This window comes from Podarcis erhardii (genome assembly GCF_964252035.2).
Source record: "Podarcis erhardii genome assembly, chromosome: 6".
Taxonomy (NCBI): Eukaryota; Metazoa; Chordata; class Lepidosauria; order Squamata; family Lacertidae; genus Podarcis; species Podarcis erhardii.
Window position 1 is genome coordinate 31,411,549 of NC_138510.1, and position 27,012 is coordinate 31,438,560.

The following is a 27,012-nucleotide window of genomic DNA, read 5'->3' on the forward strand; positions in this document are numbered from 1 at the left end:
AATATCCTGTCCCTTTCCTCCTTCAATCTCAAAGTTATCAAACAGTCTCTGGGCTTGTCTTTCTTTGCAAATTTTCCAAGCCTGAAAGCCGACACGATTTTAAAGTCCTTTTCCTCCTGTATAGGCCAGAACTTGGAAAATTCTTTAGTGAGGGACTCAACTAAGTTTCCTTCTTCAACTTCTGACAAGAGACACTGCAAGTAGATTGTAATGTAAATAATTCAGAATCAAATGTACTGCAATATATTTTGGGGGCCAGTGTCTGTGCAAGTCACCCATAAATCCTGGAACTAGTAAAAATTAGAAACAATCAAGGTTTGATTAAACTGTGCCAAACACAAAAAACCCTGCTGAATTTGGTTTAGGAGCCTGGCCTGCTCAGCAGCTAGCTGGATGGGGGCCATTGGAAGAACAATAGCTGATGCTGGCCAGACATTGACCCATCAAGGAAGCCATCAAGAGAGTGAAGCTGTACCAGACAAGGAGGGGTGCAGCCCCTCATCTAGCTGTGGGCAGAAACCAAAGGGGTTTAGGAATTCAGGATGGGTGACATAGGCTGGGAGGGAAACAGTACAGAGTTAGATTATTAAATTCACTCTCACAAGAGAGAGGGATGGCTACCAACTTGGATGGCATTAAAAGATTAAACCGAATCATAGCAGGTAAGACTATCATTGGCTACTATCCATGATGGCTACGTTCTTATCTCCACTGTTGGAGGCACCATGTCTCCATACCAGTTGCTGGGAATCACAAGTGGGCAGAGTGCTATTACTACCAGGTCCTGGCTCTGGGCATGCCATAGCCATTTGGTGGCCATTATGAGGATGCTGGACCAGATGAGCCTTTAGTGTGATCCAGCAGGGCTGATTTTATGCAGGGGGGAGGAGAGGAGAGGTCCTGCTGCAGCAGTTCTCTGTGCAATGTTGTTTTCAGTAATGTTACATTCAGATGGTGATCCAGGAAGCTCATTGCCAAATGGCTAGGTTGCTTTATATCTTGTGCAAAAGATTTCATATTGCACAACAATATTTCAAAATCTTGTGAAGTAAACAAAAAAGAGTGATGCATGGACAGACAGACAGACAGACACACACACCAGCTCGTTCCCAAGAAGGTTCCCATGCATTTCACAACCTTGAAAAATACTGCATTGCTGACTCATGTTCAGCATGTGGTCTACTAAGATCCTATATATTTTTCACATACAATACAGCTGTTGAGCCACGAAGTACTCATCCTATATTTCATCTGATTCTTCAGACCTAAATGCAGAACTTTTATCTGTTTTGAAATTCATTTTGTTTGTTTTGATTTAGTTCTCCGTTCTTTCAATATAATCCTGAATATTGCTTCTGTCTTCTAAGGCATTTGCTACTCTGCTCAATTTGCATTGAGTCATTTGCAGATACAATGAGCATCTCCACCACTCCTTTGTCTTAGTTAGGTGTCAACATACATTTTGGTCCTGTGGAAGCAAGTGGAATTTTGAATGTCATGAGCACCACCCTCTTCAACAGCACCCCCTCTCTCTCCACTCTGCTGGGTCACTCCACACCCTCAATAGATAGAAATTCTGCAAGCACTTATCATGAACTCCTGTGCCCCTTGAATGAATCTCTTCAACAGAAATTTGCTTCACCCTTGGCTCTGTGAAGACTAACTATGACCAATTCATCTGAGGGTACAATCAGAGGAGTATCGGTGTGGAAAGTGTGGGGAAATGGACCACCAAACAGGAAACTGATGATCACCTTTGGTTTTTTTACTTAGGAAATCTCGGGCCCTGCATACAATCTCCATACTGGAGCAAGAGAAACCAATCAAAATGAAAGCTATCAGAAACAAGTGTTTTAATTAAGGTTCATATTTACAAGGATTTTTTCCAAAGTATTATGGAAATATATAATTCTATCAAGTGAAATATTGCAGAATCAATAATCTCTTGTAGACTAAGTTGCAATTAGTACAACATATAATACAACCTATTAAATCGTTATTAATAAGAAATTCAGCATCAGCCTTTGAGATAAGAAAATATAGATAGGTTTGGAGGGCAGATACTTTGAGAAAGAGCCCTTGAGAAATTAAGATCAACTGATGTGGGGGGAATGCAAAAAATAACAGTACACATAGCTGAGTCTACTAAGATCAGTGCATTTTTATGCTACACGGTAAAAATGTAACAAGTAACACACCTTCAAAGCCGTCATTGCCACAGAGGTACTAACTTTATAAAAAGCTCAACATTTTAGATCCTGTGGCACTTGGGGATTTTCATTCCCTATCCAATTATTAAAACACAAATACACTGACATTTTCTGTATTGAAGCACTAATTGTTTATCAGCTTCATTGCCTTGGAAACCATGGCTCTTCTATTTCACCTTACCACCTATTAGACTGGAAGACTTCAGTGCATTCAGTGCAGCCATGGAAATCTTAGTTGCTGTCCCCCATGTCCCAACAGCAGCTGGGGGGGGGATGATCCTCAGCATGTTTCTGTGGGATTCCAAGCCTTTCCAATCCCTTGACATGCCCTCAGATAAAGGGAGACATATGCCACTCCTGGGACTGGTCTACTTGTTTTCTCTCCATTTAGGACCAATGGGATAGAATATATTTCATGTGGGAGGCAGGACACACTTTCTGCCCTATTGGCGTGAGCCCAGCAGGGCTGAAGATTTGTCCTACCAACCAGAGAACCAAGCCTATCCCATACCTTCATTGGGTACTCCTCATCAAATCTCTTCTTTAGAGACCCTTAAGCATAAAGAGTTCAAAATTAATTTGGTACCCAATGCCAGTAATAGAAAATGAAGACTAAATCCTACAATAGTTACATGTATCTTATGTACAAAAGCACCCAATTAAGGCTAACTTTTGTGTAGATACTACACAAGCGAAATTATACTTTTGGGGAGCAGTATTTATTAATTGGAATGTAGTAACATTGGTTACAAATTATAGCTTCTCACAGGAGAAGCAACCAGTGTGCATGTTTGAATGCCCCCAAGCAGTACAATGGGCAAACAAGAAGTCGCTTGAAGCAATTGCTAAATCCTCATTTCCCCCCACTTTCTTAAGCAAAAGGAGCCCCAGCAAATCACAGGAATTGGAAAAATGTATTGTCCAAAGAAAGGATGCATTTCTTTTCTTGTTGCTGGTTGAGGGTTTTAAAAAAAGTATTATATTACCATGTTTATTTGGGGGGAAAGTTGCTAATACTCAATTTGCAATCATTATGACTTCACACAAATATGGTACATTTCCTACTCCTATGACTTGGTGGGGGTAATTTCTTCTACCTGAGATCAGAGAAAGGCATATGTTCATTTGGTGCTTCAAGCCACTGCAGCCTTTCCTGTTTTTGGGGACAGTTGTGGGAGAGAGATCTTTCGGATGTCAGACACTCAGATATGGTTGTTTGTAAGCAGCTGCAATGCATAGCCAGGCTCATCAAAGTGTAAGCAGGCATGTTACCTGAGGAACTAAGAAATCAACTGCAGAGTATGCTTTTCATAGCTGGCTTACAGTATGTAAGCATCAGTCACTACAGTGAAAGCAATGTAAGCTCCGGAAGTTACAAAGAGTGCTTCTGTCTAAAAGCCTTTTTAAGAAACGAAAATAAAATGAGATACTAAGATAACAGAAGATAGTATTTCCCCAGTACAGCCTACAATAGAAAATTGTAGGCTACTTTCACCTCTGCTGTTGCACCAGCAACAAAAACAATCCCAAACCCTATTTCATTTTATCCTGAAGACAGCCATCCTACCTGCAGCTAAGAGTACAGCCCTTGAAAGTTATGCTCATGATTCAAATCAAAGCACTATCCAAGCATCAGATAAAAAAGTGACACCTCTTCACTCTCAACTAGGAAGTGAAAAATACCGGGTTTTAGTACAGTGGTGCTCCGCAAGACCAATGCCTCACAAGACGAAAAACCCGCTAGACGAAAGGGTTTTCCGTTTTTCGAGGCGCTTCGCAAGACGAATTTCCCTATGGGCTTGCTTCGCAAGACAAAAACGTCTTGCGAGTCTTGCGATTTTTTTCGCTTCCCCCCCTTTTTCTAAGCCGCTAATAGCCGCTTAGCCGCTAAGCCTTTAATAGCCGTTAATCCGCTAAGCCGCTAATAGGGGTGCTTCGCAAGACGAAAAAAACGCAAGACGAAGAGACTCGCGGAACGGATTAATTTCGTCTTGCGAGGCACCACTGTATATGAATGACTAGAAGTAAGAATTGTCCAACTTATGTCACATTAAAATAATGTGCAGAAGGTAATGTTCTTTCAACAAATAAAAACCAAGCTATTTCTCCAAGTGAACTTCAAACCAAGAGAATAATCACACTAAGGAACAACTGACTGGTTATTACATCTCTAACATGTGGTAGCTGCAATCTGAAAACTTTGGTCCTTCTCATAGTAGGAACTGGCGCCTACTTTCAGAATAAAACTTAAAAAGCAAATAGCTGCACTTATAAGCTGTAGAACAAAGGATCTAACTCTAAAGTTCCACTTTTAAAAAGGAAGTACCATAAAACTACTTCAATGTTTTGACTACTCCACCATCCAGGTAATATAAGCAAAAATTGAAAGTTGAAAGAGGACAGTGTTTTGAGCTACATGAGACAGATCTTAACAAGCTTTGGCCCACATAGTATTCTTGCAGACCTAATGATTTGCTCTTTCACTGACAACATCCTGAAGGCGTTTCAGTAAAACATCATCATTTTCCTGGCACAGTCTCTTTGCTGGTGATTCTGTGTCACTGTCAATTGAGATTGCTCTCTTCTTAGGCCTCTGTCCTCCTTGTTTTATCATATTGTTGATTTCCTTCAAACTCTGAAAATTAAAGAATTACAATCAAAGCTGGTAATAATTAAAGATAAAAACAAAAAGAGCTTAATATGTGTCTTTATTAGAGTATATTAGAGGGAAATCCAACATTGCACAAACTTCCCCTTCCTCTAATCTGTACTGTAGAATATCAAGTCAGTTCCACTTATGCACCAACTCAACTAGATATTACCCTTAGCTTTCAAAAATGTTCAGAAGTGCGGTATAATATTCAATCTTTGATTAAATTATTACAATCACATATAGTATTAGGGCATTTCAAAAAGGTATGGAGAAGGTTTTAAACACTTAAACAGCATTAATCTTACCTTAGAAGGGCTCCCATTAAATTTATATAAGAGGGCAGTTTTAGGTGTCAAGCAAGCACCATTCTTATGAGGTGAAACATAAACAGAATGTTGTTGGGATATCCGCCGAGGAGATACAGGTTGATGTTTAATGCTAGGAAATGGGGAAAGGGAAGGTGCTTCAACCTTGGAAAGAAAAATTGCAGAGTTAAATACAGACAGGCCATTCTCTAATTTTACAAATGTAGGATTTAACGGAAGAACACAAGCTCAAAAATGACAACTGTGACGAAGTTTATTTGACCATCTATACAATTTTCTAAACCATGTATGTTACACTCTTAATTTTGAAGGATCTTTTTCAGCCACTGAAGAGATTCCCGAGGCTGCTTCCATAATTTATTCACCAAAAATACCAATTCAACATCAAATAGATACCATTAATTCGATCTTAGGCTTTGAAGAGAATTCTCTGCTACCCAATACTTGGAGGAACCTGTTGTACAGCAGTTAAGAGGGGAACAATATAACATGCACCTCTTTGAATCTCTCTTTAGAATACACCACATCTAATAACAATTCTATTTAACATACCACATTTGTTATGTATGCATTACTTAAAACTTAGGTTATTTGTCATCACAGTAATACTGAAATTTAGGGCTGTTAGGTCTTTTACATACAGTGGAACCTCGAGTTGCGGATGTAATCCATCCTGGAGGCGCGTCAAAGTGTTCGCATCCAAAAGCGCCACGCCTGCGTGTGTGTGCGCACTTTAGTGCTTCTGCACATGCAGCAAAACCTGGAAGTAATCCGTTCTGGTACTTTCAGGTTGCTGTGGGACACAACTTGAAAAGGCGTAACCTGAAGCTGACGCAACATGAGGTATGACTGTATTGAAGGATGTTTCGGAGAACCTAACGATTTCTCAAGATATTTTGAATATAAATTTGCAACCATTCAAATTATGCTTATGTAGAAGGCTAATGACCCAAAGTACACCACGGTACTACTTCTTATTGGTTACACAAAGTAAGTTTTATAATTGATTAATACAAACAGATTTAACAGGAGTCCACATAGTTTTTCCCCAATTACTCTTATCTGGGTGATTACCTCTGGGTGATGTTTATCTGATGTGGGTTCTAATTTCAGTGCGAAGACCTGCACTCTTCCTAAATAGACGGTGTCATAAAATGTTGGAAGATCCCCTCTCTCCTCCTTTTCCAAGCCTTTGGGAATTTCTGGTTTTGTTCTCATAGGTGAACAGCTCATCTTCCTGGGTAAGTCTAACGAAATGAAGGTGTAAGAAAAATAACATAGGCCATTATTATTATTAAAATGATGGGGGGAAATTTGAAATGGTAGAGATACAGGCAGATAGATAACTTCTCTCTTCACCATCCACCCAATCTGTAGTGCTGCTATAATTGGTCCAACAGCACAAGCCTTTGCTTGTTTACTTGGAAGTAAGTAACTTAGGTACAACATCCCCAGTCTTAAGTGGTTGTAGTAAATGTGGATTGAGCCAATGTATGTAATGTCAAACCAGTAATAAAATCAGTTCACCATGTAATGAATTCTTGCCAAATTACCCAACACAGGTGCTCATCTTGCCTTCTTTCATCTTGTAACTGGAGACTGAGGAGACTCTGTGACAAGGAGTGCCTTTCATCAGTTTAGGGTGGTATGCCAGCTCTGGCCTCCTGGACAGAAATAGCCCAACCCATGTTGAGTAGCATCTAGGATTGACTGCTGTAATGCATTTTATATGATGCTTCTGAAGGCTATTTGCTGACTGGGACAGGTTAATGAGAACGTATTTCAACAGCACTGAAAGAACCTTATTGCTTTCTAGACCATTTCCAAACACAATCAAAGTGCTGGTGCACCTGCTCTCATGAAGGCCTGCCTCTGCACTGGGGTCATTCACATTCATGACATTTAGGAAGCTTGTAAAAACACATCTCTGCTCCCAGACCTGTGTTAATGCAGTATAGTATAATTTTAACTCTTCCCAACTACTTTTGTATCATTTTCTTCCTATATTTTCATGTTTTAAAATGTATTCTAAGATTGTTGTACACCCCCTTGATGTTGGTAGTAGTACAGAGGTTTTAATCAAACTGCAATTTTTGGGGGGAAACAAATATCCAGAGATTGCATGCATGGATACACCTGCATGTGCCTAAAGAGATCCTTAAATTCCAAGCTTACAGGACCATCCTATGGATGTTTACTTATGCGTGTCATGCTGGTTATTCCTACTCTCTCCTTGGTTACAGAATAAATAATAATAATAATAATAATTTTTATTTATACCCCGCCTATCTGGCTGGGTATCCCCAGCCACTCTGGGCAGCTTCCCCAGCCACACACATAGTTGTCATTTTTCTATCTCCTGCTAGGGGTGGTTTGGTCTAAAGAATCTATCATGAAAGGACTTGGACTAAAAGTCCAAGTATCTGATTCTACCACCAACTTTAGAGTCATATCTTTTCACCAGATTTATAGAACATGGGCATCAGGGTGGTATTCAACTCAGTTTTAGTCAACTGAATACTCAAATGCCATTAATTTCAATAGGTCTACTCTGAGTAAAACTTAAGATGAATTACCCCCCCCCCTGTTTTGAATGTATGTATTCAGGAATTTCCTTCCCCTTAAACCATTCAATTAAATTTTAAAAATAGTAGATCTATTTACTTACCTTCTTCTGACATCTCTTCCACTTTTATATCTGACGTTGCCTCTGTGGACGCACTTTTCAGTAAAACACTTCTGTAGACCTATAGCACATGGAAAAATGCAGGTTTTGGAATTGCTGGTAAATATGAAAGAAAAGGTTTACAATTTCTCAAAAGTGCAGGTAATATTTAGGTAACAAATGTATTATCTTTACTAAATGCCTTAACAAAATGTTTGTAGCTTGAGAAGATACTTACATGGCTATTTGCTTGTGGCTGGTTTCTATAGCATTTCATTATGTCCTGAAATGTTCTTTCATCTTTGGATACCTGAACAGAAGAAGAAGAAGAGTTTGGTTTTGATATCCCGCTTTTATCACTACCCGAAGGAGTCTCAAAGCGGCTAACATTCTCCTTTCCCTTCATCCCCCACAACAAACACTCTGTGAGGTGAGTGGGGCTGAGAGACTTCAAGAAGTGTGACTAGCCCAGGGTCACCCAGCAGCTGCATGTGGAGGAGCGCAGACGCGAACCCGGTTCCCCAGATTACGAATCTACCACTCTTACCCACTACACCACACTGGCTCTACAGAACATTGCCAAACCCATTACACAATAAAAACATTCCTGTAGACATGCATGGATTTGAAGGGTTGGGAGAGCGCTTCTACATGCGTAAGTGAGCTTCCAATGACTTCTCCTGCAGCTCTTTGTGATGCTTGACAACTCAATAAATCTTTAGGACATGAGTAGGCAAACTAAGGCCTGGGGGCTGGATCTGGCCCAATCGGCTTCTAAATCCGGCCCGCAGATGGTCCAGGAATCAGTGTGTTTTTACATGAGTAGAATGTGTGCTTTTATTTAAAATGCATCTCTGGGTTATTTGTGGGGCATAGGAATTCGTTCTTTTTTTTCTTCTTCCAAAATACAGTCCCCCCCCCCCGAAAGGTCTGAGGGACAGTGGACCGGCCCCTTGCTAAAAAAGTTTGCTGACTGCTGCTTTAGGAGGAAATTCCCAACAGAGCATAAGGAGCTAGACCTTTGAGTTGAAAATAAACCAGTGCTAGTGCATATGAATACATGATGACTGTATGTAGCCTAAACAAGGAGTCCGCCAGCAACAATCTTTATGGAGAAACACAAAACTGGTGGGATGCTGTGCACTTGAGGTTTCTCTTAGTTGCATGCCATATGGCTAAGTTTGTGGCTGACAGTAGGAACCGAAGTGTTCATAAATGCTTATGTTGTGAGCTGCCCTGAGATCTATAGATGAGGGCGGTATAAATTTAATAATGCCCCTTCCGATCTTCAGGAGGAGGGGGGGTTGTGGGATCACGACCCCGCCCACACTCGCTCTCGCGAGGCTGGCGTCAGCCTCGCGAGGGACAGGGATTCCCCCAATTAGCATACCCTGTGGCGCCAGCCAATCGGCTGGCGGCAGGGGCGGGCCTTCGTAGGGGCCACTTAAGGTCAGGGCAGCCCCTGGCTCGCCCCCTTTCTTCCCTGGAGTCACTTTTTATTATCATTGTAAAATGGCACATAGTTTGAATTAATGTCTTTTGTTGCATACTCCCACTCGCATCATTTATAAAGACTGTGACAGCAAATATTGTTGGAGCTCACACCTAACTGAGCACTAGTATTTAAATAAATTCCTTGCTCTTACCTTTGCTCAGCAACTGCTTTGGAAAGGGGATGCCCAGCAAATACTTCCCACTCTCCAGCTCCATAACTACAAGTATGGGGTAAATGGAGAAAGGGCTGTTTCCTACAGCTACTTAGTGCATTTCTGTTTCTAACTCACAAGGTAGAATTGGCTAAATTCATACCTTCCTAATTCACTTGGCAATTTGAAGAGCTCAAATAAGATAAACGTGAAATGACTATGTGTTGTTCCACCCACTGAGAACTACTTAAATATTAGTTGGCATTTGCTTCAAGAGATTCTATAGAGGACTTGTGGTACAGGAAAGATTCTGAAAAGCACCTCTGGGGTACTTATATATAGCACATATAGCAGCTCTGGGGAACACAAGGACAGCTTATCAAACTGCTACATAACACAGTTTTGAAGGCTCAGTATCAAAGCATCCAGGTTTTGCATGCGACAGCTAATCCATGCTGTGATAGAGAGCAGGCCGCAATATGTTCTTATTTGATTGACACAAAGGGAAATTACTAATATTAAGTATTTGGGATGGAAAAAACACAGAATCGTCAGGTTTGTATTTGAACAACTTATATATCACTAAACAGGCAGCTGGAATGGTGATATGAAAGTCATGCCAGAATATAACATAAAAACAGTACTGCATTCTGAACAGAATGCCTTACCTTTGCCATGATGAACAAAGCACAAATTAGGAGCTGATCCAAGTGCCTATCTTTCATTAGATCTGTACAATGAACCAATGTGAATTCGAAACATGTCCATATCTTCCTGCGCAAATCATTGGAAACATCCAGTTTTATGCACAGATCACGCAACCGCACACTTGCCAGATGATACACCTAAAATGAATTACCATGTAACACTAAGTGAATTTAACAGATTTTTTTTTTGGAATGTTAGGAATTTGAGCGGAGGGACAAACAAGGAATAGGAATGTGAGGAAATGGAAGTCTACACTATTTTCATTTCAGGCAATTTTGCTCTTTAATACAGACTTTATGTTTTAGGAGATGTTTGAAACAGTGGTATGCACATTTCTCCTGCCTCGTTCAAAATGCAGTGGCCCACCATAAATGCTCCCCTTTAAAGCCACTCCCCATCTTGGCCCAAAGGCTTCTAACAATAGCATATAAATACAAGGTGTCTCTTTCCCAATGTGTCTGGCATATGCATTTTCCCTTACACCCATTTTAATTGATTTTCATGCTCTACTGTAGGCTCATTGCTTAGTTATATCCCATCTCCATTTAGATGATTAAAAACATTTCATCCTTATCCCCTAGGGGTGATTTATTCCAAAACAGATGCTCTCCAGCTTCTGTTGGTTCTCCCCCCCCCCCAGGGGTCAGTGCTTCCATTCACACAAGTGGAACTTTAGATCCAAGCCAGCATGTTGTGACTTGGAGTAAATCTCTTTTGTACAATGTTGCAACGTAAATCCTGCTGGCTTTAATGTAGGATATTTTGTTAGGGCTATTACTACGAAGCATTATTTTGTGGCAGGGGGAGGGGGGGCGTTAGAAACTTTAGCAAAAAATATCTTCTAGAAACACTTTTTACCTTTCTGAAAAATAGTGCAAGAGATCCAGTTTTCTTTGGCCTGCTTCCAGCTGGTTGATATGCCTCTTGTGCTTGAGTCATATGATGACTTGGAGACACACTGATTAAAGCTTGAGCAGTGAGTGGGGCTTGTCCAAGGCTGTCCGCTTTAGATTCTTCAGACAAGTTGACTGAAATCGGTATCAAAGTGATCCCTCCAGTATTATTTGCAATACCTAGGGTATATCCACAAGTTACAATTTATGTATTTACAACACACTTGCAAAAGTTAATTGCAAACAGAAAAATTATTTTAAAACTTTTTATATAAGTGTATTGATGTGCATGTTATTTACTCATCAATATAGCTATACCATATAGTGCCTTTATAAATAAACACACCGAAGTGAATTTCCCACAATAGTTAAAAGGCATTCAGTGAACCAAAAGTGTTTATAGCCAACAGTTTCACATTTATTACTCTAATCCAAGATTACCAGCATTATAATCTAAATTATAAATTGCAATATATATTCAACTTACCATGCAATGTAATTTTTTGTCCTGTTACTGTAGCTGTTGTCATTGCAAGAACCGTCTGCTCAGTTGAAACAGGCACATTTTCATCAACAAAGCTTGACACTGGGGCAATTTTCAACCTAGTCCCTTCAGTCAGATTTTTTTCTGCAGGTTTTTCTTTTGGGCTTTCATCTCCAAAAAGTCTCCTCTTAGCACTTCCTGCCACAGGAGAACTATAGCGATCATGAACAGAAATGGGAGACAATGGTTGCATATCTAAAATGAAAGAGGGGACAATCTGTCACAACAAAATGCAACTGATCACAGAGAGGTCAACTTTATCATTTCAGTAATTAAATTTTGAAACACAGAATAGTCATGCACCAATACTACATTTTCACAATTTCTAAATAATCTCTATCGATTTAAGTTCCTATTTGCACAAAAATTCTTTCCCAGAGTCTAAACAACAAGGTCACATTTACCATTGAATGGAATTTTTCATTTGTCACAAGCCATACATCAATAAGGAAAATAATGAAGCTCAGCAACCTACGGTTTACAGTGTGTGAGTGACAGACTAACATTGATTTAGGCTGCTAATTCTTAACACTCCTTGACGGATCTTTTCTTTGAGAAACAACTTGTTTAGAAGTAAACATCTTTGCATAAGTAATATTACCAACATGAAGTAATGTGTGTTCTTGTCCTCAAGCAGGAGCAACCCTTCTCAATGAGTCACTTACGTAAAACTTGTTTTCCTCCTTAAGAAGGGCAACACTTTCCACTTTCCTATCTAGGCCAGTGTTTGTAAGCCTATGGTCTGCAAGCTTGGTTAGGTCTGCTTAAAATGACCAATCAGCTTTGAGCAGCCCCTCTTCTCCCACTTGTATGTCACTATTGCAAGCAGGCTGGAGATCCTTCCAGTTTCTGGAGCATTCTGACCTGCTAGCAATCATGGGGCACAAAAAGCAGGAGAGGCACCTTAGCAAAAAACACAGAGAGCTGGGTCCATCTTCCTCCCTATTTGCAGCACTGTGGAGGAAATCCCACTTATTCCTCTGCTGATGGGTGCAGATTAGTTGGGTGGGGGTATGTATGCCTGCCTCTCTATGTGCCTGGTCACTTTGGTGCAGACTACCATAGGCATGTGCTTTTCAGAGGTTTACCAACAATGAATGCAACCTTTAGAGGCTTTTATGACTGACAGTACTACCCAGATAGAGTCATACCTCGGGTTAAATATGCTTCGAGTTGAGCGCATTCGATTTGCGCTCCTCGGCAACCCGGAAGTAACAGAACGCGTTACTTCTGGGTTTTGCTGCTTGCGCATGCGCAGACGCTCAAAATGACGTAACGCGCATGTGCAGACGCGCCGAAAAGCGACGCACATGTGCAGACACGCCGTCGCTAGTTACGTTTACCTCTAGATGCGAATGGGGCTCCAGAACGGATCCCGTTCATATCTAGAGGTACCACTGTATACGTATATAGGCAGTTAAATAACTTTCAAAATTTTGAAGGAAGGAAAGGTTTTCAGAAAGAAAAACATTGAAATGCTTTTCTTCTAGCTTTTAACTAAAACCCAGATGACCAATTCTAATTGACTACCTGGACAAGGAGACGCTTTTAAATACAAGCTATTTTACACACAGAAAACAGTAGTAAGATGTTGAGGAAAGGGGGAGAGAGATGATGAGCTTACCCCGTCTAAGACTTTCCCCAAGATTTGTCCGAACCTCTTTTACTCGAGGATGCACTATAGGAGATACTGGCATCATGGGAAGGTGTCCTAGTCCTCTTCCTCCATTCCCTGTTTCAAAATTACATGGAAATATTACCTGGGAAGGAAAATGTGACAATTTTGAAGAGGTAGGAATAATACTGTTTTGCTGTCTATTATACAAATATTTCTTTAATGAGGAACTGAGTAGTTCACCACAAATTTCCCTCCTTGATTTAAGGGGTGAGGGATATGACTTAAATTACTCCTATGTGTTCAACTTTAATTATTTGCCTATCAACATACTTCTTCACAGGTAGGGACCTTGTTTTCCGATGCTTGGAGGGCATCCCACAGAGCCGAATCTTTTGTCCAGGCTAGACTTTCAAGAATCTGTTCCTCAATGCTGTTGAGATGTTTTACCATATCTCTAGAGAGTCCTTCTTCGGATCGAATCAATATTTCAATCACCTTGAATGAAAAGAGTATTTTGGTCACAGACACACAGTAAAAATCTACTTCACTAACCATTTTCACTGCCTCACATTAAGAATTGTATATACAAAGCATTTTCCCTACAGCTCTTTTCATCTGGCATTTTGGAGGTTCTTCTGTGTTCTTTCGGCATTTTGGGCCAACCTCATCTCCAAAGTTCTCTCAGCCACACCATAAAAACTAAATTGCTTTCAGACTCTTTTAGTCCAGCAGTTTTTAATTTTGGAATTTCATATATGAACTGCCCTGAGATCTACGGGTATAGGGTGGTATACAAATTTAATAAATAATTATAATACAACCCCAAACATTTTGGATATCATCATTATTATTACTAACAGTGAGACCTCAGACATTAAAAACTTCCTGATACAAGGATGCCTTCAGATGTCTTCAGAAAGTCGTGAAATTGTTTATTTCTTTGACATCTGACAGAAAGGCATTCTACAGGGTGGGAGTCACCACCAAGAAGGCCCTCTGCCCGGTTCCCTGTAACTTCACTTCTCTACAGTGAAGGAAACACCAGAAGGCCCTCAGAACTGGACCTCAGTGTCTTGTCTGAATGATGTGAGTACAGATATTCCTTCATGTATACAAGGACGAGGCTAGTTAGGGCTTTAAAGGTCAGAACCAATACTCTGAATTGTGCTCGGAAACATGCTGGGAGCCAATGTAGATCTTTTCGGACTGGTGTTATATGGTCTCAGCAGCTACTCCCAGTCACCAATCTAGCAGTCCCATTCTGGATTAGTTGTACTTTCCAAGCCACCTTCAAAGGTAGCCCCACATAGTACATTACACAGTAGCCAAGAAAATTACTTTACATAGAACACAAATACTCATCAGCATACAAAATTTTTACCTATCAAAAGATAGTAACTGACTGGCATTATTATCTAGCTGTCATTTCTGTAAGAAGTCAGAAGGAAGGATTTGCCAAATTGCAAACCAACTTTAATTCAGTTAGGCCTTCTTTTACTAGTCTTCCTAACTCCTTCCTTCATCCCTTTGTTAGATGGCATCTCCACCTTGCAACGTAGTATGGAAGCTAAACAATTTCATCACTAACATACAAGTTCTGTATTTGTTTCATAAGACAGAAGTTAGACATAACTTTGACCAATACTAAATGCCTGGGCCACTAACACATTACATTTTTATGTGTGCATCAAGAGGCTTCAATTGTACATCTAAATCTGTTAATTATGCATGCAACAATCTTGCACTGCCAAGGCACTGTGACTGACTACTACTGTTCCTATCAAGCATGCATAGTCTGTGAAACAGCCCTTTGACAACTTAATATACAATACATGAAGTCAGTGCCTTGTTTGTGCTTTACCTTATAAAAATAGAATGGCCTGAGGTTAAGAATTTCAATGATCCAGGGGAAAGTTCGGGGTGAACTATATGCAAACAGCACTATCTCCAAACAACATGCCAGCAAGGAACGGTGGAAAATATCTTGCTCTAAAAGGGCCTAGAAAGAAAAAGCAGAATATTTAACCTCTCAGTCATATAAGAAATTGTGATTCAGCATGCTTTTTAAACCCTGCCAATCAAACTTGAGATAAGCTGTTTTGTCAGGAGTTTTAAACTTAGTTGTATGGAAGGTGCTCAAACACTAGAGAGTTCACAGCGGACATTAGCACAGCTCTATGCCTAATAGTCCTGTTCTGCTTCTGATTTCTCTCTTTTTAGAAGTTCTGTCAATTATTCTACTTCAAAAAAAGATGTTTCATATAGTAAGAAGCTAGGTGAAGTATAACAGGCAAACATTCATTTCAAGTTTTACTGGTGGTAACAAGACATTTCTTCAGAATTACCAGTGGTTATATTTTTAAGAGCAGATTCTGTAGGTGATAGAGACATGGGTTTTTGAAGTTCCAAACACAGCACTGAATTATTCAGTCTTATAAAATCCTGCTGCAGTAATAATAAACTAATACTTATACAAAATGAAGCTTCTAATAAATAGATTAACAGAGTATCTTCACCCTAAAAAGCTAACATAGGTGAGACCAGTTTTGTCTCTGGGGAAGGATTGAGGAAGAGAGATGGCTGCCTCAGTTTGGAAGGTACTATCATCTGAACAGCACATAAGTGAACTAATTAGAAGGGAAGTAGTACAAGGGAAGGTTGAGCCCATTCAAGTTACCTTATACAGAACCAGTTCATTAAGATCATAATAGCCCTGCTGGATCAGGTGAAAAGCCCAACTAGTCCAATACTCTTGCTCTTGCATTGGTCCACCTAGCTAATTATTGCCTACTCTAACTAGAGAGCTCTCCAAAGTTCCAAGCAGAGTTCTGGCCTAACAACTTTTACCTTGAAATTCTGGAAACTGTACCTAGGAACTTCTGAATGCAAACTATCACTGAACCCCTCATGCAATCTTCAGAATGAGAGAAAAAGCCCGAACATTCTAATCCTTGGATTTTGCTCACCAAAATAGGCTTTCCATACTGCACCCCACCCCCGAGTTGATTTACTTACAGACATGTCTTTGCCATGTAGCCTCCGCATTTCTTGTACCATTATGGTTTCCAAGATTTTATAATAAAGGATTTCAGCCAATTTTAACCGGTTAACAGCAAAATCTGCAATTTAAACAGAAAGTGTTTACATTTTTTACAGTTTAATTGTACTATACTTCTATAGTAAGACCCAAAAGTTTGTGACTTCATATTGATGAAGAAAACATCAAATGGCTCAGGCTGCAATCCTGTAAGAGTAATGCAGTAGGGGGCTTACTTTTTGGTGAGCATGCATGGGATGGAACGGTTAATGCAACAGACCAGGTTTCCTCAAACTCGGCCCCCCGGATGTTTTTGGCCTACAATTCCCATGATCCCTAGCTAGCAGGAACAATGGTCAGGGATGATAGGAATTCTAGTCTTAAAACATCTGGAGGACCAAGTTTGAGGAAGCCTGCAACAGACAATTCATGGTAGCTACAAGTACGACCTGAAACAAAATGTTGCAGTGTGGAGTGCTCCCTGTTCAGAATCGCAGCCATTCTATTCTATTCCCTGTCCTCCTAGCTTTCCATTCCCTCACCTGACAGCCAGGCAACCAGCCAACATTCCTTGGTCATTTCAGGCCTCTCTGGAATGTGGGGAGAGGGGGCATTTGAAGAGTTTTCTATATTTCTGCAAACTTTGGGTTCCCATAAGACGGCTGATAACTGTTTTGTATGGGTAGTCTTTATAGCTACCTAAGGAACAGCACTCTTCCTCTAAAGACGGAAATTAGTACAGTATATTAAAATAGCTACATGAAGTATTCCCAACATGCCATTTACACAAAGAACTGAAAGTTGTGTTTTTGTTATCTTTGGCTTTGAAACATATTAAATTTAATATAATATTAATAATATAATAATTTATTATTTGTACCCCGCCCATCTGGCTGGGTTTCTCCAGCCATTCTGGGCGGCTTCCAACAAAGATTAAAAATACATTAAAATGTCACACATTAAAAACTTCCCTGAATATGTTATTGTTACTTCCATTCCTACCTATGTGAGATCCTGGCTGATCATCAGTTGACCGTGTATAGTTCTGACAGAAAACTTCCCCTATCTCTTTCACTCTGTTCATGATCGTTTCCACAGGATTTTGTATACAAGACCTATAGTATAAAACCAATAAATTAGCGTAATATATGAAATGTTATGTAATTATCTTTTGATAGAAAGGCTTCCGCTTACCACATTCTTTGGTAATTAAAGCCTTCACTTTACTGCATTTTAAACTAGAATACATTGGCTGCATTTGCACATAATGTTACATTTTAACAATGGTTTGCTCAACAAAGCATGAGTTGTCTAACACAGTGTTTCCCAACCTTGGGCCTCCAGCTGTTTTTCGACTACAACTCCCATCATCCCTAGCTAGCAAGACCAGTGGTCAGGGATGATGGGAATTGTAGTTCAAAAACAGCTGGAGGCCCAAGGTTGGGAAACACTAGTCTAACAGACATGCGAAAAAGGCATGACTTGTTTCTTCAAAGATAGGTTTGTTCCCCAGATTAGTTTTCCAGCTGCTCTTGTAACCTGATGAATGTCAGGGGTGGGATGCCCAAATAAACCATGGTTAAACAAAGCTATTGGGTTCACACATATCAAACCATACTTAAAACAAGCAATGGCTTGTAAGCCAACTACAAGCTATGACTTTACACTGTGGTTTGCTGTCAGAAAACAAACTATGGTTAATCTCCTGGGCTCATGCGTTCAAACAGATCATATTTTAGCGTTATGTGTGAACCAAACTGTTATGAAAGGCTTAGTCTACAGAAAGTCAAGGATTAGACTTATAGATTTGATGTTGTTTATTTAGCTTTAAATTATTTATTCCATTCCCCATTTGGATGTGCAACATTGCCTTACTTCAGCCATTCCCCACAACAACTTAACAATTGTTTATTCTAAACAAGGAGTGACTGAACATTTTGAAGTACTGTATAACTAACTTCCCCAAATGATCATTGCCTTATAATAATCTTAGCACAAAATAAGTGGAAAAAGAATGCCCTAAATTTAGTAAACCACTTCCCAAAACAGAGCTCTGTAGTTCTGGAATTCCATTTCCATCTAACTTCTTGCTGTAAGAGAACTGAGCCTAACTAACCCCCACCCCTGAATACCCAAGGCTGGGAAGCCATAAAGTCCAGTTCCTATAGAACAAACATCTACTGCTGCCATGACTAGCTGGAAGATTGTTGGATAAGGTGAGAGTATGATCAGTTTTAATTTTTAACTGCATTATTTATAGTAAAGCTAAAGGTACCCCTGACCATTAGGTCCAGTCGCGGACGACTCTGGGTTGCAGCGCTTATCTTGCTCTATAGGCTGAGGGAGCCAGCATTTGTCCGCAGAAAGCTTCCGGGTTATGTGGCCAGCATGACTAAGCCACTTCTGGCAAACCAGAGCAGCACACGGAAACGCTGTTTACCTTCCTGCCAGAGCGGTACCTTATTGTATTTCAAATCAGTTCACACAACTTCAGGGAACGAAACAGAAAGAAGCAACTTAATGAATTACTAACTACAAGTCATTATGTATTTTCCATGTAATACTGGAGTTGTAATCCAGGAAAGACAATATGTTTCTTTGGATCCAGCCCCCAGATTATGATTAGATCATTTGACAAAAACCAGAATGGGGGAAGACCTACAGATCTGAGAGAAAGAAAAGGAGTATCCACTTACTCAAAAATAGCTATAAGCTGTTCACTAGGTGCATTTTTTAGCCCTGCTACAATGCTTTGTAACCGGCTTACACTCTGTGTTGCGGAAGCAACAGGAGTAATTACTTGTTCCTTCTCTCTAAGGTATCTCCTGCCAGTCAATGGAGTTGAGGGTGTGAAGGATCTTTTCTACCAAGTCAAAGAGAAACATCTTTCAATTTTTTTGGCCCATGGTAACTTCACAAATAACACCAATCTTTAGATCACAGCTGCAGAACACGACACAACAAAAACATACCCAAAATAACGACCCCAGAAACTACTGACCGTTCAGAATTGAACTGTATGTTACACCGCTACTTCTTTTTTAGACTATGGGTTGTATCCACTGACAGGTGGGCTGGCCCCACTCTCCTATCAAAATGGCTTGCTTAGAGTAGTGCAATAGAGGATCAGGTCCACGGGTCAGATTCAGTCCCCCACCAGTGGTACACTCTTCTTTGGCTTACTGTACTGTATGAACAAGGCCACTGTATTGGTGTTCTCCCCCAATCTGCCAAAAAGTTATTTAGATATTGCATTAATCGCGTCTTAATTTTTTAAAAGTTTGTAAAGATGAAACCATTTCTCCCTATTTTGTAACACCTGTTTACTTTCTGCAAGCAGCGTAGTCAGGAAAACCAATTAATTCCCCTGTCCTTCTGAAAAGTGTGGGTATTTATTTCTCAATGTGGACAAATCACCTTTTAAAATGTGTTTTTAAGAACAGAGTTTGGATCAGGTACACTGTATAATTCTTTCATACATATGAGCCTGCCTAAGCATTAAGATAAGTTACAGAGGTCCTGCTTTTTGGCCTGTAGATGAGTGCTGTTAGGCACATGGATACTAAGAAAAGTGCTCCCTCAGTGGTGGCACCACATGTTTGGAATGCTCTCTCTCTCTCTCGGGACATATGAATGTCCTCATCACTGCTCATTAAAGAAATAGCAACAACTATGAATATATTTTTCTTCCAGTTTGCTTTAGATTGAGGTGCTGGGGAGTTATTTTTTTCAGGTGGTTCCAATTTTTGTAATCTATGGTTAAAATTTTGAAATTGTAATTATTTTATGTGTTTAATTATAATCTTGTAAACTGTATTGTGAGGGCAGTGTCCCCTGAAAAGGCATAAAAAATGTACGTAAATAACTTACTATTGCTTTTTATGTACAGAGTTCAAGACATGTTGACTTAAAATACCTCATCCACTTTTCTTCCTGGAGACTACGAAAGCAAGCACACTTCTGTAAGACAACTAACATTACCTTTTCAAAATGCTGTTGAAGGTAACACTCTACATGAGCTCTTGTCATCACCTTGCCAGAGGGCACATCAGTAGAAAACTTCCGAGGAGTTCCAATTTCTTCTTCTGCATCTTCTCCCAAGAAAACTCTCTCATCAAAGTCTCCTTCTGTCAGAACATATTCTTCATATTCTTTATTCAACGCTTTGCTAGAAGACAATATACACTATTATGAATTAATGTTAAAAGAAATCAAACTGGTAAGATTTTGTTTTACCCATTGCTATACACACCTATGGTTTTCTAGTTTCTACAAGTTGATTTTTTTTAAAAAGCCAACTGTTGGGATAGAATGGAAAAAGGAAGCACTAGCAATTAGGGGGTCTGAAAAAGCCTTTTAAAATGTTTTACACCATTATTTTCATAAAATTTATATACCACTTGATTTTAAAAAAAAACAACTACCAAAACTCAAAGCGGTTTACCAAAAAACAGTAAATCAAGAAAAAAAATACAGCAGTACTTTAAAGCATACAAAAATTAAAGTACTAAACATTCTAGGCATCTGGGTAAAGGTAAAGGGACCCCTGACCATTAGGTCCAGTCGTGGACGACTCTGGGGTTGTGGCACTCATCTCGCTTTATTGGCCAAGAGAGCCGGTGTACAGTTTCCGGGTCATGTGGCCAGCATGACTGAGCTGTTTCTGGCAAACCAGAGCAGCGCACGGAAACACCGTTTACCTTCCCACCGGAGCGGTACCTATTATCTACTTGCATTCTGAGGTGCTTTCGAACTGCTAGCTTGGCAGGAGCAGGGACTGAGCAACGGGAGCTCACCCCGTCATGGGGATGCGAACCGCCGACCTTCTGTTCAGCAAGCCCTAGGCTCTGTGGTTTAACCCACAGCACCACCCGCTTCTCTAAACAAGAATGTTTTTAGCAGGTGCTGAAAAGAGTACAGTCGTACCTCGGAAGTCGAACAGAATCCGTTCCGGAAGTCCGTTCGACTTCTGAAACATTTGAAACCCAAAGCGTGGCTTCTGATTGGCTGCAAGCTCCTGCATGTTTGGCTTCCGAAAGAACATTCAGAAGAACATTCAAAAACTGGAACACTCACTTCGTTTTCAATTGTTTGGGAGCCGGAACATTAGATTCCCAAGGCGTTTGGGAGCCGAGGTACAACTGTATAGTGAAGGTGCCTGTTTAGGCACTGCCACACTATGCGATCAAGTTCTTTCTACTTGATTCAAATCTGGTAGCACCAACAGGACACAAACAAATGTGCTTGGACATTGCAAATTGTTTATCACTTCCCTATAGAATTTTAAATAGCAGAGCCTATAAAACAAGTTTTTGCTTTAAACAAGAAATCCACTAATGAAGTTCACCTCCTGACTCAACAGTCAAGGGAGGGGCCACAGCTCATTGATCTAGCACCTGCTCTGCAGGCAGAAGGTCCTAAGTTTAATCCCTGGCATCTCCAGGTAGGACTGGAACAGATTCCTATCTGAAACCCTGGAGAGCTGCTGCTAGTCAGTGTAGACAACACTAAGCTGAAAATACAAATGGCGGCTTCTTATGCTTGCATGTCATAGTAAGCAACAAACCGTGGCTTACCATGACTCTGGAAAATTAGCTGTATTCTGGGGCAAACCCTTGGTTTACTCAGTTTCTCCCACTTTGCTCCAGCCTGCCTGAAGCTAGGAGAAACAAACCATATTTGGCTTAGCGTTTGTTCCTGGCTTCCACTAATGGTTTGTTTGGAGAGAAACATACCATAAAAGCTGGTTCTCATGTAACACTAGTCCAAGTCTCATGATTTGTTTCTCCCAGCTGCAAGTAGGGAAAGTGAAGGAGAAGGGACTGAGAAGTGCAATAGTGTTCTGCTTGTTCAAAGTAAACCAAAGAATTTGCCCCAAAACCAAGTTAATTTACTAGAGCTGGAGACTGCAACATGAAGCAGCTTCCTAAATCCGCATGCCTGGATTGTGCAGGAAAACAAGATAAGGTCCTTCAGGATATTGTGTAGAAATACTCCAGAATAGAAATGCGCAGTATTTTAAAATCCTGTGTGCATTTACTGCCATAGCTTGCAATTCATCATTAGTAATACCATCAGATGGCAGAAGAGCCATTTCCAAAATGTTCTATCACCAGATTCACATACTGAAATAAAAGCATTCAGGTAATTTTTGAATGCGGAACTTACTTGTTGTCTGCAAAGTTACTACAATCCAAAAGACAATCTCCTTTTAAAATCTAAATGAAAAAACAAAAAATCAGAAAAGCAGTTCAAATAATAAATAAAACAAGAACAAGCAAGCCAGTCTCTGACAGCACAGCTGTGTAACATCAGTTCAAGTGGCTCTGACACTTAAGCATTATTTAGTCGGAACCAAAGAAAGACCACCCAGAAATGTTCTCCCCTATTTATATCAGACAAAGATAAACATGTGTTTAAAGCAGGCTTGAAGTTTTGATTAAAAATAAACAAAAAATTACCAATAGAACACTTTTGCCAATCATCAGTCCTTTATAACCTACTCAATAATTAACAATGACTTTTGAGCGTATACCTCTCTATCACAGAGCTTCGAGATATATGGTTTAAAGTAGTGTTCCTTTATGGTCTTGGCTTCTACCAAAAGACCATCATGTAATTCACATAGTGTGGCAATAATGCATGGAGGCCCTTCAGAAGCCCTGACATCAGCTGTATGGAAGTCTTCTGGCAAACCTTAACCAAAAGGAAAAAAGTAAGTGTTTGTGATGAATTAGAAACTAATTTCAAGACTTGTACCAAAAAAAAAAAAAAGCATTTGGGGCAATCATCATACCTTTAAAAGACGAATTCAATAGATCTCTCTTATGTGGACACAGAAGTGCATTTGCAAAAACCAGATCCAAACAGCACAGAAGCAAATGGTATGAGTTCACTAAATCACCTCCAATCATATTAAAATTCCCTTTGGAACAAACCACATAAACACAATTAAGATCATATAACCCTTCAATTGAATATATGGAATCAAGTTAAATCATGACTTACCTTTTGTGTAAACAAATAACGTCCAACAAAAGTTGAATAGGTCTTTAACATTGCAGGGCACCCGTCTACAGAAATAAAAGTCAAGGTTAAGTTCTAGAAAACTGTTCTTCCAAAAACTGTTCTTTGAAGATATGCAGCTAGAGCATTAACTTGAATCTAATTAGCAACTACCATAAACTGCAGTCGCAATTTTAAACTTGAGTAGTACAATGGATTCCTCCATTAGCCATACTTCCATTTGTCATGTTCAAGAACCCTTTCACCACTATCATCATCCCACTGACTACCTATTTCTTTTGTAGTCCAAACTACACTATTTTGCAGAATGCTTCTTGTGCCTATCTCAAGTTGGGCACCACAGGAATTGTATAACATTACATCAGCCTTCACCAACCTGGTACTGGCTGCAGATGATGGAAGTTATAGTCCAAAACATCTAGAGGGTACCAAACTGGCAACAGCTGGATTACAATTAGCTTCATTATTATTATTTTACACAATATATAATCCAAAATACCCCAGCATTTCAGTAGTACCTGTGTTTCCTGCTTCTTTGTAGCTTTGGTTGTTCCTCATCAGGATTTTTAAATATGACCAGGAATATTGGCTTAAACTTCTTGAAAATCACTGCCGACACTTCAAAGTTTCTCTCCAGTCTCTCCACTCGCTCCCGAAACTCCTGAGGCATATTTGACATGTCCATCCACTTTTTCATTTTACTAAAAAACTGAATTAAACTTAAAAAAGAATGACATTGGATTGTAGTCTTTACTATAGTTCATATCAGTATACAAGGTATGTACTTTACAGTTCTTGTGTTGTTGAAGAAGACCCATTTACACAAGCAAGAAAATCACTTGATTACAAAATGTTTACATGGCTCACAGTTGAATGCATGAACTAACTTAACTGCAAAGTCCAGGTCTGAGATGTCGTGAAAGTATATGAAGAAACTACATTAGCACTGCAATCAACAAGTATGCATATATGTTTGAACTAGTGTTAGAATTATCCTTTGACATATGCTATGCTATTTACCGGTAGTTTCTAACACTAAAGGAGTTTGCCTAACTACACTCAATCTGCAAAAATCTTCTGAAACCTCAAAGTAGGCAACTGTGCAATTTGAAAATAAATTTCCAGTTTAAGTATTTCATGTCTAAGGTTACCGCTATATGCACAGATCCATTTTTAAAAAAATAGTAAATGATGAACTTATGGAGCATAAAATCATAAGCACACCAAATTACTTAATGTCTTCAGACTGAAAAGAGCTAAAAGCAGTATGGGCACTCACCCATTTATTTTCAAAAAAGTAATACCTTAGTTTTGCTGAGCGTAGTATCCTGGTGAGTGAGACACAGTTTCCTTCCCTAAGGCCACTTCCTACAGTGGGGATAATACTCTTACGGCAAGCAACATAGAGCGCACAGGCCAACCAATGTACTGTTTCCCCCTGCAAAGATAAACAAACAATGGCCTTTAAGAGAACAATCCTCAGTTTATACTCTGGTTTTTGATTCTTTTAAACTAAACTAACTACTAACCTTCTCTTAAAGAATAACTTGGTACCAACTCTGCTTGATGTACTTATTAGAAGATATAATAGAATAAATAATGTCAAATTCTAATAAAAACAAGCACTATGAGTTGGATAGCTATTCTGAATTTGCATTAACTCTCAAGCAAACTCTGACAAGCCCATATTCAATCATTTTCAAACTGTGTTCCAGGGTACTCTGGGATTGCTCACAGAGAAAGTTCTATGAAAAGCTTTTATGAAAGACAGCTTGTCCACTGCCACCAATCTTTTCTTGAGGTATGTTGTGTTCTGAGGTCCACTCAAATTCACCAACATCCCACATGACTGGACAATTATAAAAGTTTTCTAACTAGATTCTGAACACATGCAGAATTCTCTGCTAAACACAGAGCAGATGAAATGTTCCTTGAAAAAGACACCAAGTTTTAAAGTCACTGTCTTGGATGCAAGTCAAATATCTGCAAAGTTACTAAGCAACAGCATTATCTGTCATAGAACGTGTGCTGAGAAGTTATTTTCAGCTCCTGCTTCAATTTTTAGCATTAGAAATGAAAACATGGAAATGTGCCACTGAAAGAGAAGAAATATGGCACAACTTTTTATCTAACAAAATTTTCAGGCCACCCAGGTTAGCTATATTCTGCCATTGTCAAAAGCAAGGAGACAACACTTTGCTTTCAACTTGCAAAAAACTACCAAAATCCTAGAAACCTGACTCAGTCTTTAATCTCTTACATGTACAATATTAAATATTTGAGCTCAACACTGAACTCCAAAGCTTTCAATCCTGTGCCTAACGCACATTTTGACTGAGTGGTTAAGTACTGGAATCAATTTGGGGGACGGGAAATTTTCGAGAAATCTCTCAGCAAATAAATAAGCATGAATGCTCAGTAAACAGTCAACAGCCCACCCTCTCTCTGCAAACTTTGTGCAAAGCAATCAGCACGAATGCTAAACAAACTGGTTGCCTGGTAGCAACTCGGGGCCCAAGAGCAGGTGGCGTTCTCCATGTCCGTAGTCCATCTTAAAAGGAAACATCCCGAGTCCTTGCCCACAAGGTATGGGAGGCAAAGGTGTCCAGGGCACAACTCATCAGAACCTACAAAGCTCCTCAGAAGGCTATGATTATTTAAATACAGCTTAAGAATCCTTAATAATGCACTTTTAAGTGAAAGCTGAGCTGCATAGTAATGAATCCATTTTGGTGACGGGGACAACACAAATGGATGGAAGCAGTGGAGAAAGAAAAGTTTTGAAACTTTGGTTCCTCACTGGTACTTGTTTACTGAAGACCTCGACTTAATTCCTGGCTCTTGTGGGAGGCCCCCGTTTAAAAGGCCGTCGCCTGCTGTCAGGCAAGTTCGCGTGGAGGAGGAGGAGGCTGGCGGCTGCTCCTCCGTTACCCAGAGGAAGCAAACAGCTCGGTCAGGAGTGAATGGAGGAGTGAAGCCGGCAGATGCAAGAGAGGGGTCGGCGCCGGTGGGGCGGGAGAGAGGAAGCAACAGCGGGGGTCGGTGGGAGGGCAGCCTGCCAGGGGACCCACGAAGTCCGGAGCCCGGCCTGAAGCTACTGAAAGCTCCCGAAAAGCCCTTCATAGTGGCCCACAGCCCAGGTGGGACTCTGCCGCCTCGTCCCTTGAGGCGAATTAAAACCCTCACGCAGCCCGGCGCGCTGAGGCCACTGGAGGGCAGGTGGCGGGGAGACGTCTATTCACCCTCCCTCCCTCCGCACCACAGGCTGGTTCCCACCTCCAGGCTGTAGGTGCCTCGCAGGGCCGTGAAATCCCGAAGGGCCTCGGCGGCGCTGCTGGCGTCCAAGTTGAGCTCCTGGCAGAGGTGGCCTATGGCGGCCCGGATAGGGCACTGGCTGTCGGCCGGGTCGTCGTCTTCCCCCGGCATGCTGCTTCCACCCCGTCCCGCGAGACCCTGTCCCCGCGTCAAAACAGGCCTCCCGATCGCCCACAATCCTTTGCGCCGAGCGCGCCAAAACGGCCTCAGCCACTCAGCGAGCGACGCTCGACTCGGGCTCCTCCCCCGCCCGGTGAAGCCTCTTTAAATATCTAGCGGCGTTTTCGCCATCGGTAGATTCGCAAACATTTTCGAAGGTCGTGCGCGGGGATTGCGGGGGGGGGGGGAATAAAATGCACTCCGATGTCCCA

At 40.5% G+C, this 27,012-nt stretch overlaps 1 protein-coding gene and 1 long non-coding RNA gene across 5 annotated transcripts; both read right to left on the bottom strand.

Moving 5' to 3' along the window:
* Positions 1-1,838: 1,838 nt before the first annotated feature.
* On the bottom strand, positions 1,839-3,901 carry LOC309343398. The gene is made up of 2 exons (XR_014157261.1): positions 3,733-3,901; positions 1,839-3,695 (listed from the first exon to the last, which is right to left on the bottom strand). It is a non-coding gene; the product is annotated as an uncharacterized lncRNA (long non-coding RNA).
* Positions 3,902-4,400: 499 nt separating this feature from the next.
* On the bottom strand, positions 4,401-26,774 carry RBL1 (RB transcriptional corepressor like 1). 4 transcript variants are annotated; one of them, XM_081864732.1, is made up of 22 exons: positions 26,603-26,774; positions 24,631-24,764; positions 23,845-24,045; positions 23,309-23,373; positions 23,097-23,225; positions 22,836-22,996; positions 22,469-22,518; positions 20,333-20,468; positions 18,997-19,163; positions 17,303-17,415; positions 16,279-16,382; positions 15,125-15,262; positions 13,594-13,758; positions 13,270-13,405; positions 11,589-11,840; positions 11,067-11,281; positions 10,169-10,345; positions 8,093-8,164; positions 7,858-7,936; positions 6,264-6,436; positions 5,169-5,333; positions 4,401-4,845 (listed from the first exon to the last, which is right to left on the bottom strand). In XM_081864732.1, the coding sequence occupies exons 1-22, from the start codon at positions 26,750-26,752 to the stop codon at positions 4,675-4,677; spliced, it is 3,153 nt and encodes a 1,050-aa protein (XP_081720858.1). In that variant the 5' UTR covers positions 26,753-26,774; the 3' UTR covers positions 4,401-4,674. The 4 variants fall into 4 exon arrangements, 3 of the variants coding, with proteins under 3 accessions (XP_081720858.1, XP_081720857.1, XP_081720859.1); XM_081864731.1 differs by having other exon boundaries at positions 20,282-20,468; XM_081864733.1 differs by lacking the exon at positions 26,603-26,774 and having other exon boundaries at positions 20,282-20,468; positions 23,845-23,987; positions 24,631-24,769.
* Between the last annotated feature and the right edge of the window lie 238 nt (positions 26,775-27,012).

Bases quoted from the DNA above. Each gene is read 5' to 3' on its own strand.
- RBL1 (XM_081864731.1), bottom strand. From the start codon at position 26,752: ATGCCGGGGGAAGACGACGACCCGGCCGACAGCCAGTGCCCTATCCGG. The intron at 17,416-18,996 runs GTAAGTGGATAC...TTTATACTATAG, and splicing joins CAGCTTATAGCTATTTTTGA to GTCTTGTATACAAAATCCTG. The intron at 13,759-15,124 runs GTAAAGCACAAA...TTTTCATTCAAG, and splicing joins GGCCATTCTATTTTTATAAG to GTGATTGAAATATTGATTCG.